The following is a 15,288-nucleotide window of genomic DNA, read 5'->3' as shown; positions in this document are numbered from 1 at the left end:
CCCTAACCATTCTTTGAGCCTATGGATTCCCTTTCATCTCTTCTTTCTTGCCCTCCTTTTTTTTCCTCACTTCTTTCCCCCCCTTTTTCCTGCTCCCTTCCCCCCCTTTTCCATTTTTTCTCCCCTTCCTTTTTTTATCTTTGCCCTCATTTTTCTTGTCTTCCCTTTCCTTTTCTCCTTCCCCCTACTCTTTTTTGTTCCCTTTTCCTTTTTTCCCCCTCCCTTTCTCCCCCCCCCCCCTTTTTTGTTTTGTTTCCTGTTCTTCGCTTTTATTTTTCTCCCCTTGCTGTCCTATTTTAACCAGCAAGTTTTCGTCCCCCGAAGCACCTTTAGTCCCCACCCAGTGCCGCTGAGGGCGCCGCAGGCGGCAGCGCTCGGGGGTGTCCGTCGGGGCGGTGCCGCTGGCGCTGCGGGCGGAGCGGCCGCGGCCCCTCCCCGGGGCGGAGGGAGCGGAGCCGAGCCCAGCCGAGCCCGCCGGAGCCGCTCTGCCCCGCTGTGCCCTGCTCTGCCCCGCCGTCTCACGCCCTCCGTCTTCCCCTGGGGCTCGGCATGTCGTCGGGCGGCAGCCTGAGCACCATGCAGCGGCTGGTGGAGCAGCTGAAGCTGGAGGCGGCCGTGGAGAGGATCAAGGTGAGCGGGGGTGCCGGACCCGGGGGCGGGGGGAGGCGCGGGTGCTCTGACCTCCGCGGCGAGGCCGGGAGAGAATCCCCTCCTGCCCTTTCCTCCGCGTTGTCCGCGCCCTGGGAAGGAAGGGGGCGAGGGGTGCGTGTGCCCCGGGGGAGCTCGGAGCCCCAGCCCCGCGGGCGCGGTGAAGCGAGTGCTGTTCCCTGTGGAAGGAGCCGTGATAAATAATACAGTAGCCCCTCGTTAGTTCTGCACAAGCAAGCAGATAATCGGGAGTAGTTCCTCGCAGCGGAGCCAGGCGACTCCCCCCCGCTTCGGAGAGCTGGCAGGATCTGCAGGGGGAGGCAGCGCGGTGTGGTACCCGCTGGCACACTTGGAGAAGGCAGGCCATTTGCTACGCATGCATGAACCTTCTCCTGCTTGCATATTTCCAGACAAAGGCGGACTGGTGAGGCGGTCCTGTCGTCCGCTAGCTCCTCAGGTTTGGTGCCTTGTCCAAGACAGCTCTTAGCTCGCAGAAGGTCTGGGGGAGTCCACAACTACTTTGCAAAAACGACTCTTTCCAACAACTCACAAAATCCAGCACAGTCTGTGAAGGGATGAAGGTCAAAATAATTTATATCCAGTGCTTTCCTCTTCTTTCATCACCTCCTTTTTTCACCATTTTCTCTGTCCTGTCACAAAACATAGCTTCCTCAATCTGACAACATTGACTTGCAGGAACTTAGCTAGTTGATTTAAAAAATAATTCAAAATACTTTTCCTCATTACTCCTGACTCTGGGCTGGTGAAAATTTGAAGTATTCATTGCAAGGTGAAACCATTATGGCTTTTGGATATCATCCTAATAAATTTGTTAATGTTAGTAAATTTTATTAGCACATTCTGAATCAGCAGATGCTTGATTCGCTACAAGTGACTGTGATTTATCACTGCAATGATGTGTGGGAATCTGAGAAACAGCACGGTTCAGAGTACAAATGTAGACTCTCGTGGCAAGAGGGATATTGTCTAACACTGAAATGGTTGACCAAACCACCAGTTATTGCTGGTGCCCGGATCTCTGTTCCTGCTCATTTTGAGGCATATATACCCCCCTCGCCCCATTGTGGGGGTTTTTTTTTTGGGGGGAGGGGGTGTAAAATACATAGTTTATAGTTTGCAGGTACTTTGTGCCCATAACGTATTCTGGAACTGGACTTCCTATGTATTTATTATGGGTTTGCTTGTACTCCAGGGAGACTTGGCCTTAATTGGCCTCGGTCTCATTTTTCTTGCAGCATTGCGCGCAGCAATCTGTTTCCAAGTCTGCTGTTCTAGGAACCTGTTCATGGCTTTGAAATGACACATGATTAAAAATGTATCTTATAAAAAGTGTCATTTGGGTTTCTTGAGATACAGTGTAAAACTCATGAGGACTATATTCACCTGGTGAAAAACCACCTGGTTCAGTTTTAGCAGACACTGGTATAGGAGAAAACATTGTTTCGTCTACTTTGAATAGACAATGTGTTTCCAGACGGAAGCAGGCTATGAAAGGATTTTTAAAAATACATTTCATACTACAAAGTTCCATGGTGATTTTGTTTACTCTGCCAGCTGAAAAAGGAGACAGGAAAAATATTTTCAGAAAGAGGAAACTGAGTAGAAAGAAGTACCCACACACATCTTGCACACAGGAGGCTGTTGCAGGGAGCGTGGTTGTCGTGTGATGAAATATGGCAGAAACCCTTGTATTTTCGTGTGAACTGAAGGAATGAAGAATTTTATGGGGCCTAAGTAGGGCTAAGAGTAGATCTGGTTTGTAAAAAAAAAAAGAAAAATTATATCAAGATATATAGAGCTTAGTATATGCTGGAAAGTTTGATAGGAAAGTGCAAGGAGATGCTATGAGGAACTGCTGACTCTCCCAGAAAAGAGCTCCATGCAGCCTTGGCCTGATCAGTGTTGGCAGGTGGCATCTCTGTGGTGCACAGTCAGGTACCAGCAAGGGTACCAGCTGTGGTTGAGGCAAGGAGGGTAGTGCTGCAGAGGGTCCAAGGGACTGCAGGACACCCCTGCAGCCTCTAGAAAGGTTCTCCTCAAGTAAGGAAGAAGTGATGAAGCCTATTGATGTAGCAGGAATCCTTACTTCTCCCTGTACTCTGCCCAAGAGAACCTGGGAGGCTGAGGAGAAATGCTCCTCACAGCATCTCCCTGAAGTGCTGACAACAGCCAAGTAAATTTGGGCAGTACCAGGTTGAGTGTCCTGGAGGAGATCACGGAGGAGAGTTGGAAGGTGGTGAGCCGGAGAGCAGCAAAACAGCAAATGAAAGCATGTGCTAGGCCAGATTTCTCATGTACTTCTAGATGCTGTTAGATGGGATGGCCCAGAACCAAAATTCCATCAGGGCTCCTGGGTGGCCCCTTTAGACAGGAGGCTGGGAAGTGTGGGTGGTCCTTCTGGTTATTGTTTTGGCAACCCTGCAAAGTTGTGTGGGAAGAAAAATCATTATTTCAGGAGTCCTGTAACAAATCAGAGGTAAGCTAAGGGGGGAACTTGTATTCCCATCAATATGGTCTGTTATTTCCTTTTATAAAAAAACTATCAGATGGCATGGATTTTGACAGTTCCATGCATCTATTCCTAGTGTGTGTCTGGGACATTGTGAATTCCTCTACATTGTCCTTCAAGAATACAGGTACATGACTGACTTGCCATCCACAGGGAGAGCAGGGGAGTTCAGTGCTGAGGACATCTTATCTTTGGGATCCTGGGCTTGTTCTGTAGCTCTGGACTCTCCTCTTTGGGGCCAGAATGTGGATTTGAAGTTCTGAATTCACTCGTGGGAGAAGGTGACAATTTGGACGGTCTTAAAAAGCTTTACATCCTCCTTTCTTTCATTCCTTGGTATTGTTTGTGTTGCTTAAAAGTTTGGAAATTAAACTCCTTTTAATAAATTATCTGAGAATCAAAGAGTTCAGATATAAACCTGAAAAAAAGTAGATTGGTAAATACTGTGGTCAGGTCTCGGTGCATTTTAATGAGGACAATTTGCATCACACTTGAACCTCAGTCCTCTGTACTTTCCTGGCTCATCACTAGCCTAGTATTTCATGCATGGTTCCTCAGAGCTTTGTAAATGTGCTTCTGTTCTGACTTACTTGGTGTTTTAGAATCCAAGACCTGACTTGGCTGCACTCCAGCTCTGTTTGATAATAGCTCTTCAAGAGGAAATGCCTAGTAGATGCTTATGAATGAATTAGTTTCCTCTCCGGGTTTGTTTTTCCTTTTCAGGTCTCTCAGGCAGCTGCAGAACTCCAGCAGTACTGTATGCAAAATGCCTGCAAAGATGCCTTGCTCGTTGGGGTTCCTGCGGGGAGCAATCCCTTCCGAGAACCCCGATCCTGTGCTCTACTCTGAAAACAGGTAATAAAGTCACAGATATCATGGCAACTACTCTGATTTGAAACTCAAGCCTTTTGCAGGGACAAAGAAACATGGTGATAGTTGTTCAAATGTTGAGTTCTTCGTGGATAAGTGTTTATCATTTCCCTACTGGCTCTGCAAATGGTTTTCTGTTTCTTTTAGGTGTGGCAGTTGAAGCATGTTTTTTTCCCACACGTCCTTCTAGAAGTGTTTTGTTTGTGAGTTGGGGTTTTTTTTGTTAGAATGGTTGTATTTTTGTGTTTGAGCAACTCTAGCATCCTTAGCAGTATCCAAACTAATTAAAATTGTCTAAGACACACAGCTGTGTTTGACACAGGCAGACAAAAAACAGTCACATCCCCAGCCTGGAGAAGACAAAGCTGTAGCAGTTGCATGTGTTGTGATAACTAGTTCACAGCTTAAGCAAGAACCTTGTTAAAATACATTTGGTCTTCAATGTCATCTTGCAGTTTATTTGGCTATGTCTGTCCTTAGGCTCTTTCTGTTCTTACTGTTGGTACAGCACCAAAAGCGATGGAAGCAAAGAGGAGCTGAGGCATTCTGTAATCACATCCATTTTCAGCACAGGTCTAAGGGATGAGCTACTCCCTAAACTCTGCCTTAGCACTCTACCTGGCTTGCACCCATGTAACACCTGCAGAGTACATGGGTGGGTGACCATCCAGCATCTGCAAATCTTTGGGATCCAGTTCTGTGATTCCCACTCCAACCTCTCCTGTTAGTCGTACAGGTTATCAGTGATTGCAGCAGGAGAAAGAAACACCATGCATGCCAGTAGTCCTAGGCAGGACCACACCATAACTTGGAAAATCTATTTCTGCTGTGTGACAAACGAATCTGGAAGTAGGATATTCAGAAGGGTTACTCTTCTTTAAAAGAAAAAAATAAAAATAGTTCCTGCTAAAGAGCTGAAAAATCTGCAGAGAGAGGAAGAGCCACTGAATTCTGTTCCTTCTTTGAGAGTGCTGTCAAATACAAAAGGAATGTTTTCTTAAGGGCAGAATTTAAGCTAGAACATAAAATCTTCCCCTTCCTGCTGCCAGGGTTCCTGAGCTTGCAGTTGAGCTTTTGCCTCATCAGTAGTGTGGCTTTGATTGTTGCTACATAGGTTTAACAAAGCAGGTTTGAACCTAAAGAGAGAGAACAACTGGACATGAGATGCTATTCTGGAAAAAACTTGCCAGGGGAGAAGCAAAAGTAGATTTTCTTAATTTATGTGCTACTCTTAATTATTCATGCAAATAAGATAAAATTGATAGTGACTGTTTCATGTGTTCTTCTGTTACTGAAGCAGCCTTTCTACCTTTTCTTTTTTTTGGCAGTCTCTGTGTGTATGGATGTATGTATTGTAGGATTCAACTTTGATCCCATCATTCAGATAGGTTACAAAATATTTTCACAAGAGTTTGATGATTAATTTATTATGCTTTGAGAAATGCATAGCTCAGCCCAGGATGTTATTTAGTATTTTTTTGCTAATAGATAAAATATGTAGTTTATTATTATTTTGTTATCTTAGAATCATAAGAAAATCAGAGCAAAGTAAAAAAGCCAGTAAGAAATGTTATGATATGCAAGGATACCAATATCCAACAAAGAAAAGTGGTTATTCATGTTTTCCTCAGTGCAAAGGAGCTTTTCTGTTGTGATTTGTAAGAGAAAGCTTAGGAAGATGGCATTTAATAAATCTTTTCTTTTTCCTCTTATAGGGAAGGTCATCGGAGAATTGCCTTCAAGCATGACATGAATAATAACTGCCTTTCCTTCACAAGAAAAGTCTCCCTTTGTGTCCTGACTTTTATGTGGCTAAAAACAGTGTCCTAGATATTTATTTGTTTGTTCTTGTGAATCTGTATTCCACTATCTTTTGGTAATATTTTTAAAGTTTTTTAATGTAACTGTATTAGGGAGGGTTCAAAGCATACTGAAAACTGAAAACTATAACACCATTGAAATCTCAACAGAAAAACCCAATATTTGTTACAAAGAAGTGGCCGAAGTAAACAGGAACCGAGAGAAAGAGAAAACAATGAAGAAATATGACACCCTACTCACTCAGGTGTCATTCATGGGGTATTTTACCAACTCTGAATGCCATAAAATCCTCTGCAGCAGCTGCGTTTTTCGGAGGGTTAGCAGGCTCACTCATAGCAGGCGTCCACGCTAAAGACAACTTGGTCCTTAGTGTGGAGCAAGCTCACTCAAAACACAGGCTGTCTGCTTTTATACAATCAACTGAGTAAGTCTGCCTAGGCAGGTGTGGCCAGCACCTCCCCACCAGAGGTTCTCAGTCCCACCCCCTTGGTTATACAAGTGCATCCCTTCAGTGCATGGGTGAGTACTTTGGAATTTCCCTTCCACGTGCGCAGTCTGCTTCGGGGGTCTTTTCTAATTGAGTCAGGGGTCCTTACTTCATCCCCTCCTCTTCGGTTTCTCCTTCAAATGTCCTTGACAGATGACAAGCCAATCACAGAACACCATTTAATACAGTTTATACAAGAAGCTCTCTCTCCAAGGACGAAGTTCTCGTTTTGTCAGTGAACTTGGCAGGGAAAATATAAACTCATACAGGTGGCTGGGCCAAACACAGACCAAAACTATCAACATCCCTGATACAGTAACTCTCATTCTTTTCATAATCATCACCGCTGTTACATACTATGCTAACTGTACAAATATTACTTAAGAAGTTTACATTTTAGAAATGAAAAACATGCGAATTTTTACCAAATTACTTACTTTGGTCTTGATAAACTGCAACACCAGAATGATAGCAAAAATGATTTTTTTTTTCCCTAAAGAAAACAACCCAAAACTGAATAATTAGGGTACAGAGCTAAATGCTGTTAGTGCTGAAGTAACATTCTCAGGGGGAATTTTGCTTCCATTAGCAAGACCTGGAGCCAAATTCAGGGGTTTTTTAAGTGCATCTCGGTGCATAAATGACACGTCTTAGAAACTGCTGGACACAATGTATAGCATAGGCTTGATTTCTAAAGCATGTTTTTTGCAATGCTTCTAATCTGTAATCCTTCTTCTAATATGTATTTGTAAAAGTACTGCTATGGTGAAATTTTCTTGATGTATTTAAAATGTGACCAAACAGACACTAAAAATCCAGGAGCACCCAAAGACACTTGCATGCATCACTGTCAAGGTCTGCAATACATGAAACTTACTAAAATGTACTTGGTGATTTGCCTTCACTTTTTTATAGAGCACTTTTACAAGGATAACTAACTTTTTTAATAAGTTTTTAATTTTGTCTACTTTCTATTGTTTGTATTAATCTTTTAGAAGTTTGGAAATAAAATTCCTATCACTATTGGCTTTGAACTCATTGTGTAATTATAACAAAGAGCAGATACTGTAAGGAGGAGGGTACTTGGATTTTGCAGTGGGAGAGGAGGCCTCAAGCACTTTGCTTTTTTGGGAAGAGAAGGTTGCTGGTGGATTTTTAGAAATTCTTATTAATAGAAAAATCCCATTTATAGCTATTTACCATTTCTGTGGGAAATAGTAACAATGTTATCAGGCTCACTTACATGTCTTGAAACTGTAAGGAAGAACTCTGCCCTCTGAGTACTTCATGTTCATGAATGTTAACTGAAATGGGGCAGCAGGTGTCCTCCAGGCTGATGTCTTTGTCAAAAGATTTTCATGCTTGCTGTCCTGCAGAAAGATGCCAACATGAGAGCTGTAATACTGCCAATATGTATTGTGCCTATAAATACACATTCTCTTGAGAGAACCTCCTTCCTTAAGGGGTTTTCTTTGCTCTGGCTTCCTTTCACAGTAGGCTATTAGAATATGGAGGTTTTCTTCTAGTGCTTGACACAGGTATGCACTGCTGAGGTCCAGAGAAAGCACGGTTAGTCTCACTTGCACAGGGGCAATCAGGGGTCAAAATGCTAAAGTCAAAGGTACTGATGAGCATATGCTTCAACAGGGCCTGGGACAGCCATCACCTGGGTGCTGGCCACTCCCTCCCTGGCAAGCCTTTCGTATTTCTTTTACCTCCTGACATAAAATCTCCCCTTGTTCTCACATCTGTTTCTCTCCCCACCCCATCCCCCCCCCCCCCCCCCCACTGTTGCACACACCTCCTGGCTTAGCTCGGGCTCTGGAGTGGCTGCTGAGCTGGCATAAGGAGTAGCCAAATCACAATGTGCAGCAGAGAGCTGCTGGGCAGCCAGTCAGCCGCTATTGTCTCTTGGCTGCCCTGCCCAGTTCCACGTGGTCTCTTTTCAGCAGAAGCACCACAGTCAGCACACGTTAGAGGAGTAGCACTGTGAGCACACTGCAGATCCTGGCTGCATCAATGTCTTGCACCAGTGGTGGATAGAAAGACCCATGCAGCAGCTGTGAGATGGATTGGGAGCACTCCCCCATGATGTTCCTCTGAGCATGGTGGTTATTCCTCAGACACGGATTCCAGCCTCTCCAGAGGAGTGTGGTTGCTGCACCCCTTTGCTCTCAGGGCAGTGTGCAACTGAGCTGCTGGGTACAAGCAGGGAGAGGATTAACAGCAATGCCACCTCTGCCCTCCCAGGCCATGTACTGTGACAAAAGTTGAGTGTCAGAAGGAGCTCCAGAGTGGGATTGGTTGGCATTGAGGCTCTTGTGTTTGTGTTGGGAATCAGTGTGATGAAGTATGCCACTGCTGGTCATTTTGTGCTGGGTAGATGAGACTGCATCTTAGCGGCTCAGCTTTTGCAGGTCCCCTTTTCTAGGTGTAACCAAGGAACCTGACAAATGAGCCTGGGCAGCTGTCTGCTTCTGTAGGCAGCAGAACAGGTTGTCTCTTACCTACCCAGTGTACAGGACAGCTGCAGGTGTACCTCGTTTTGCATTACTGTGCTGAACTCAACACTGCGATGCCTTAGACCAGGACAAGCATTGCATTTTGCTGCCTCTGCTTTAACAGGTTTAACCTGCAGTGGGGTGGAGAGCTGTGGGCAGCATCTTAGCTCCCTTCACAGGCTTTACCAAAGCCCATCCAAGAGGGCTGTCTGCTGCACAGAGGCCTTCACACCATCTGATGGCAACAGGTTCCACAGGATGCCCACAGTAAAGCACACTGTGAGTGCACACATCTGTACACTAAGTGCCTCACACGAACCACAAGCCCCCCTTTGCTCACTGTCCTCTCCCTCAGTCTATCAGCAAGACACCTACACGTGCCACCTGCCTGGTCATGAAAAGTTTACAAACTTGTTCCAGGAATGAAATGTCCCTACCTGCTGATGGAGGACTGGCGATTAGGTTCTGTATTGCACGTTTTTGTGTAAGAATTAGTTGCTTTCTAGTTCTTAGTTATAGATACTTCGGGGGGGGGGGGGGGGGGAAGGGGGAACGCATCTTTGTAGTGCCATAGTAATTTTACATTAAACTGACGAGGGGGAAGAATGTCACATTTGATAAATTTGTCAATGTGTCCATATCTGTAAGAAATTGAGATTTGTCATAAACAAATACAGTAAAGCAATCAGTCATTGCAAACATTTTTCCTTATTTTCCACTACATTGCCCTTAAATTAACTGCACACTGACATTTTTTCTACCTGATGAAACTTAATGCAGACAGCACTTGAATTTTCTTATTTAATGTAGACAATGTGTCTTTGTTTTCAAAGTAACCTACAGATTATCTAAGCTACTCTTTCACAACTGTTCATGTGAAAGTTCTGGTGTCAGCCTTTGCCTGTGGGAAAGGAAGATATAAATACATAGCTTGGCACTGGCAGCTATAATTTTCTCCAGCTGTGGTCTTCTGTGACTGAGACTTTGTAGAGCTGCACTTTAAAAGAAGAGATTCCTGGTTCTCGCAAACTGGGAGGTAATTTTAAAAAACAGAGTCAGACCCATGATGCAAAAGACAGAAACTGGTTAGGTCAGATGACCACAAAAATGGGCCAGAAATAGTAAGCAAACTGCAATTTTTATATAAGTCTTCATCTTATTCAGGGAAACGCTGGCTTGGTTGCAATTTTACTAGAAATCTTTTTATATTATCACCTGTGAAAGGTATTTTCTAGAGTCTTGCAAATAATCTGGGTACAAATAATTTGGGGATATTACTGTGAACTAAAATTGTGATTAGTGCTGTCATCATAGCTTTTAAGAATTCAGTTAAAAATCAGCAATCTGTTTTCTCTGAGAGACCAAATCTTTCTCCCCTAAGTCCTTTTTTCATTTATCCATACAGTGAATATGTGCTTAATGTCAAATAAGTATTTAACTGCAAGCATAAACCATAAACATAGTGGGTTTTTATTTTCTTTATTACTTCCCCCCCCCACACACACACACTTTCTGTTACTGCATCAAACTTAAAAGGGTTTGTGGGTTTGAAACCTGAATCATCTCAGCTGAAGGCCACTGATCAGACAGAGACATCCTGGAGCTGGCAGGCACGCCTGTGCAAACTGTGTATGCATTCCTGCAGCAGAATGGAGCTACTGTCTACCATTGCTCCTATACATATTTCCAGTTTTGTTGCCAAATCCTTTGATGGAAAGGAGGGTTTGGACACTATTCTGTGCTCTTCTGTAGTTCACAGTTCAGACAGCTTTTTTTCCTTATCTCTCACCCCTTCTAGTTGTAGCCTAGAGTATCTGGAACTGCCTCCCAGACGACTCTCAGCTCCCTACTTGCCAATGCATTCCAGAAGGCTCAAAAACATAGATGGCAACAAATAGCCTCCACCAGGTTATGCAGAAAGTGAGGGTCACAGCATAGTTCCCTGAATCAAATCTATGAGCATGCTAAATTTCAACACATCCTTCAAATGCTGTCCATAAAACATACAGGTTTTTCCTGTAGTTTAATTGTGATTTAAAAAGTTCAGGAACTTATCACATGGTTCCTAAAGGAGCTGGCAGAAGGAAGAAGTGGATCCGAACCCAAGGGACAACTATAAAGGGTCACAGATCTAGGTGCAAGAAATTTCTTGAGACTTTATGAGAAGCCTGGAGATTCTGGCAGATCCAACCCATTTTTACATTTGAAAAGCTGCATGCTCAGGGAACAAATATAGGTGAATTGAAAACACCAGGAGCTTCAGCATCTGTTTTTTTCCATTAATATTTTATTTTTTATGTGAAGAGTGATAAAGTACCTTTATACCACCCCTGAGAACAAACAAAGAAGCAGTAACTCTCAAGCTTCAAGGAACTAGTTTGTTTAGTAAAACTTTAAAAACATACAAAAGAATCCTGAACTAGTAAGGATTCCCAAACCCTAGTTTCTTTCTAAAAATTAACAACAATGAAAATTAATCTATTTCCTTCAAAGACTTCAGGAATTTAAAAAAATAAATGTAATATGCAAATCCCCATTCCATTCAAAAGAATTTAAGACGTGTTTGTCCGTCATTTCTTCCAGGAACTCTTTCATATGTCAGTCTTCTCTTTTTGAACTCTGGTATTTCTGGAAATCCTGAATCTGGAAAAGAAGTAGAGGAGAAAAAAAGCCCCATGATAAACTACAAATACTACACATAACTTAACTATGTGTTTCATATGTGTTTGACTTAACTTCAGCAGACTTAACTGTGTTTCTCAGAAGCAGTAACAGACTCTAGCTTTAACCAGCACCCTTTCCATGAAAAGTATCAAATGCCATAAAATAAAATACGTACAGATTAATATTAACTACTATTTACTGCTACTGAACAATTGTATGCATATCATCCCATAATAAGAATATGTTCATATATAGTATGTATAAAGACCTTATACAAAAATAAATAAATCAACCTACACTATGCTTAACAACAATGTTTCAGAAAAGATTTTAATGCTTATTTCTATTTCATTAATATTACACTCAGTATATTCAGTAATTGTTGAAAGTGAATTCTTTTTAACCATTTATGTTCATGTTTCTAAGTTGTTTAAAAAAGCTACTTACATTCTTAATATTCAAGCTCTTTTACAATAAAGTATTTGAGAAGTTGCTTATTCAAAACAAGTTACTGTACGAAAATTCTGTTTGGTCTTCACAAAAAGTATTGTCAGAAAACTCTAACACTGACCTAAGGATTTAATCTGTTCCAGTAGAAATACTGGCTTGACATGGTGTCATTAATTGTCTGTGGTTTAATGAGAGCTTGATTCAAAGCCTAAAGAAATCCCTGGGACATGTATCTTTTTAACTTGACTCTTTACATATTTCTTAAATGTGGGATTTTACATTTCTCAAATTTGAGCCTTCAGAGGCTTTCAGTCTCTTAAGGGGGGGTTGTTTTGGTTTTAATTTTTTTTTTTTTCTTGTGATAGCATGCAAAACTATTTAGTACGCTTATTTTTCCCCTGGTTAGTGAATTATAAAGTAGAATAAGCCTATTCTTCCAAAATCTAAACAAAAAAATCACTTTTTTTAAAAAAAATTTTTTTAATTACCTTTGCCTTACTGTGCAAGAATATTACAGAAGGCTTATCAGTTGGAGATCACAGTGCTTTCAGAATACTGTAAAATGTGGTACCAGAAGAATCTGCCCTGATGTCTACTGAAAATACTGTATCTACTATTTTATGCTATCAATGCCAGTTACAGGTTACTGAAATACTTGTTAACTACTCAGCAATGCTACCGGTCTCAATTTTAATCCCAAAGGAGAGGCAACAGGTCTGTTCAGAGTTTCCGTGTGAAAATTTACATTTACATAGGCTGAATATTAAAAGTTCACCATATCCAATTAACTTTTCCTTTCTTTACTGTCATAATTACCTTAAGCAGTCCATGAAACAGAGTAATTTAAATTAGTTGCTTATGGTTTCATGAATGAGTCTGATCTAATTAGTGAAAATATTTTAATGCTGTGGTGACCTTCATATTCCACCAAAAGATTTAATGACAGGCAGCAACAGAGAAATCATAATTAAGTCATCTGTACTAGGAGCTGGGCACTTTACTTAACAAGCTTAACCTTAGACTTTTTAAAGAATGTGGCACCCCACCTACGGGGAAGCAGAGGAATTTGAAAAAATACTACAATAAATGATATAGCAATACATAGTCTGACAGGGACTAGTGATGCTTTTGTACTTGTAAGACTCCATGGCTACATATTATGGCTTATCAAAAAAGGTTTCAAGTTAACTATATTCGAGAAAGTGAACAAGGGATAAGAAAACTATGGAAAATTAATATTTTGTATAAGGACGGCACATTCTTCCGGAGCAAACAAAGTTTTGAAGTACACACTATATTGAAGAAATATTCTTTGGAATGATTTCAAGTGGAGAGTTTAGCCCTGGAGAAATTAGCTAAAAAAGTATTCCAAGAATAAGGGAACTGAATGAAACAAACTTAGAAAATTTTCAGAGTGCCATTTTTACTCCATTAGCATCAACAGCAAAACACAGCCATCAGCAGTATCTGAATTTCACTCCCTGAATTTGCCAAATCTCTTTTTTTTCCTATAGAATCTATATACTTTAGAGTCTTTTGTTCACCCTTTTGTCCAAATCTATGTTTACAAAAGAATCTTTCCCATAACTTTAACAATAATTCTGGCATGTTCATTATCCATATTTCAGGCACTGTCAAAGAGAGAAGAATCTGAATCTTACAATACTGGAGAACTACACTTTTCAATATTTTACCAAGGGAAAAAACCAGCAGTAACACAATTCTAGTTTGTTGGGTTTGTTTGTTTTTTTGCACTTTTTTTTCTCAAACATTCTTTATGCTCAAAACAGAACCTCTTTAGGAACCTTTTATCACAGAAGAAATACATATCCAAGTAAGTTTTAGCAAAGGAAACATTTAACTGTTGGGTTGGATTGGTTTTAACAACTATTTGAAGAAAATAGAAAGTATAGTCTTATTAATACTCCTTACAACTTTCCAGTTGAGTTACAAACAGAATTTCAGCAAATTCTGCTTGCTTTGGACATACCTGTTTTATTTTTTTCTTTTGTCCATAAGAATGGAGGCCTTTTTTTTCTCTTTCCTTTAGATTCTCTACCTAGTTGGTTAAAATTCAGATTTTGAAGCTCATCCGTGTCAACAAAGAAGTCAGAGAGGAAACCATCACACACAAATGAATTACATGGGCCTGTGGATGAAGAGTCATTCCATGGGGCCTGGTCAATCTGAATTTCAGGGATTTTAAATGTATCTCTAAATTCTTCTAGAAAACTCTTGGAGCTTTCCTGAGGTTCACAGACATTGAAAGTTGCAAAGAAATCCTCTTTTTCAGGGTCTTTAGGAGAAGGATCAGAGCCATCCTGTATCCTGAATGGCTGTCTTTGAACATGAAGAGAATTTGTAACATCTAGATGGGCAAAATCTTCACAGTCCTTTGATACAGCAAAGAAATTCTGCTTCCTCCTTGTAATTACGTCTGAAGAACACGCATTCTTTTGCATACAGCTTGGAAGATCAGACTTAAAAAAACTCTTACAATGATTCAATGGAGGAATTAAGGCTTCAGAATCCATATGAGATGTTCCTAGTAGAGAAAAATTTGAAGCATTTTGTTTGGAGAATGAAAAATTGGCTTATTTCTCTAAATTTTACAGGAAACCAAGATGCCATTGAGCATTCTGATTGCAGTCTGTCTCCTTAGAATAACTGGCCTTACCATGCTTAGAAGACAAAGATTCTAATGCACTCAGATTTTTTCACTTGGTTTCAAAGGAAACATTTTTCTAGCAATTCAAGATATTACCTGTGCTGTTTAGGGCCTTATCAAGCAGCTCTAAAGCCTGATTTTGTTTATAATCAGGACAGATTTTGTTGAGGTCATTCTGGCTTTCTGGCTGTGATGCACCTTGCACTGTTTTTTCTAGTGGACCAGCATTTAGGTTGCATGAAGACATCATGTCACTAAAATGCTGAAACAATGAGGAATAGATAATTGAGGAATATTTATAATACCTGTCTACATCTGCTAAATATGAAAAGTTAAACCAGTTGTTAAGATGTATCAGCTTTTGTTTATTGGAACCAATACAGGAGAGGCATGTACAGTAGACAATGGGCCACTGCCTTAAATCTATGAAGAGGGTAAGTAATAGTCTCTGTTTCGAAACACAGGAAAACCAGTGTCTTAGTGTAGTTTATTCTCTTTCATTAGCCCAAGACTGCAGGAAGCAATGTCTGCAATGGATTGGCTCCTATCATACATCATAGAGGAATTTAACTGAGATATTCTTCTGGTTTTTTTTTTTTTTTTCAGTCAATAAACATGGCTTCACATATATAGAGTTATTACAATAATA

The 15,288-nt window shown here is 41.1% G+C and overlaps 2 protein-coding genes across 11 annotated transcripts in view; one reads left to right on the top strand and one right to left on the bottom strand.

The window, feature by feature from the left end:
- The first annotated feature begins 421 nt into the window (after positions 1 to 421).
- On the top strand, positions 422 to 7,390 carry GNG10 (G protein subunit gamma 10). Its single transcript, XM_032675723.1, has 3 exons — positions 422 to 630; positions 3,902 to 4,033; positions 5,764 to 7,390. Exons 1-2 carry the CDS (start codon positions 550 to 552, stop codon positions 4,025 to 4,027), a joined length of 207 nt encoding a protein of 68 aa, XP_032531614.1. The 5' UTR covers positions 422 to 549; the 3' UTR covers positions 4,028 to 4,033; positions 5,764 to 7,390.
- Positions 7,391 to 11,133: 3,743 nt separating this feature from the next.
- The window catches only part of SHOC1 (shortage in chiasmata 1), a 49,118-nt gene continuing 44,963 nt past the window's right edge, over positions 11,134 to 15,288 (bottom strand). For all 10 annotated transcript variants that reach the window (XM_032676286.1, XM_032676291.1, XM_032676287.1 and 7 more), the window contains 3 exons: positions 14,736 to 14,901; positions 13,962 to 14,516; positions 11,134 to 11,500 (listed from right to left, as the gene is read on the bottom strand). In XM_032676286.1, the coding sequence (XP_032532177.1) occupies positions 11,400 to 11,500; positions 13,962 to 14,516; positions 14,736 to 14,901 (822 nt within the window). In that variant the 3' untranslated portion in view covers positions 11,134 to 11,399. The remainder of the gene's footprint in view (positions 11,501 to 13,961; positions 14,517 to 14,735; positions 14,902 to 15,288) is intronic.

This window comes from Chiroxiphia lanceolata, chromosome Z, assembly GCF_009829145.1.
Source record: "Chiroxiphia lanceolata isolate bChiLan1 chromosome Z, bChiLan1.pri, whole genome shotgun sequence".
Taxonomy (NCBI): Eukaryota; Metazoa; Chordata; class Aves; order Passeriformes; family Pipridae; genus Chiroxiphia; species Chiroxiphia lanceolata.
This window is presented reverse-complemented; position numbering and strand designations above follow the sequence as displayed.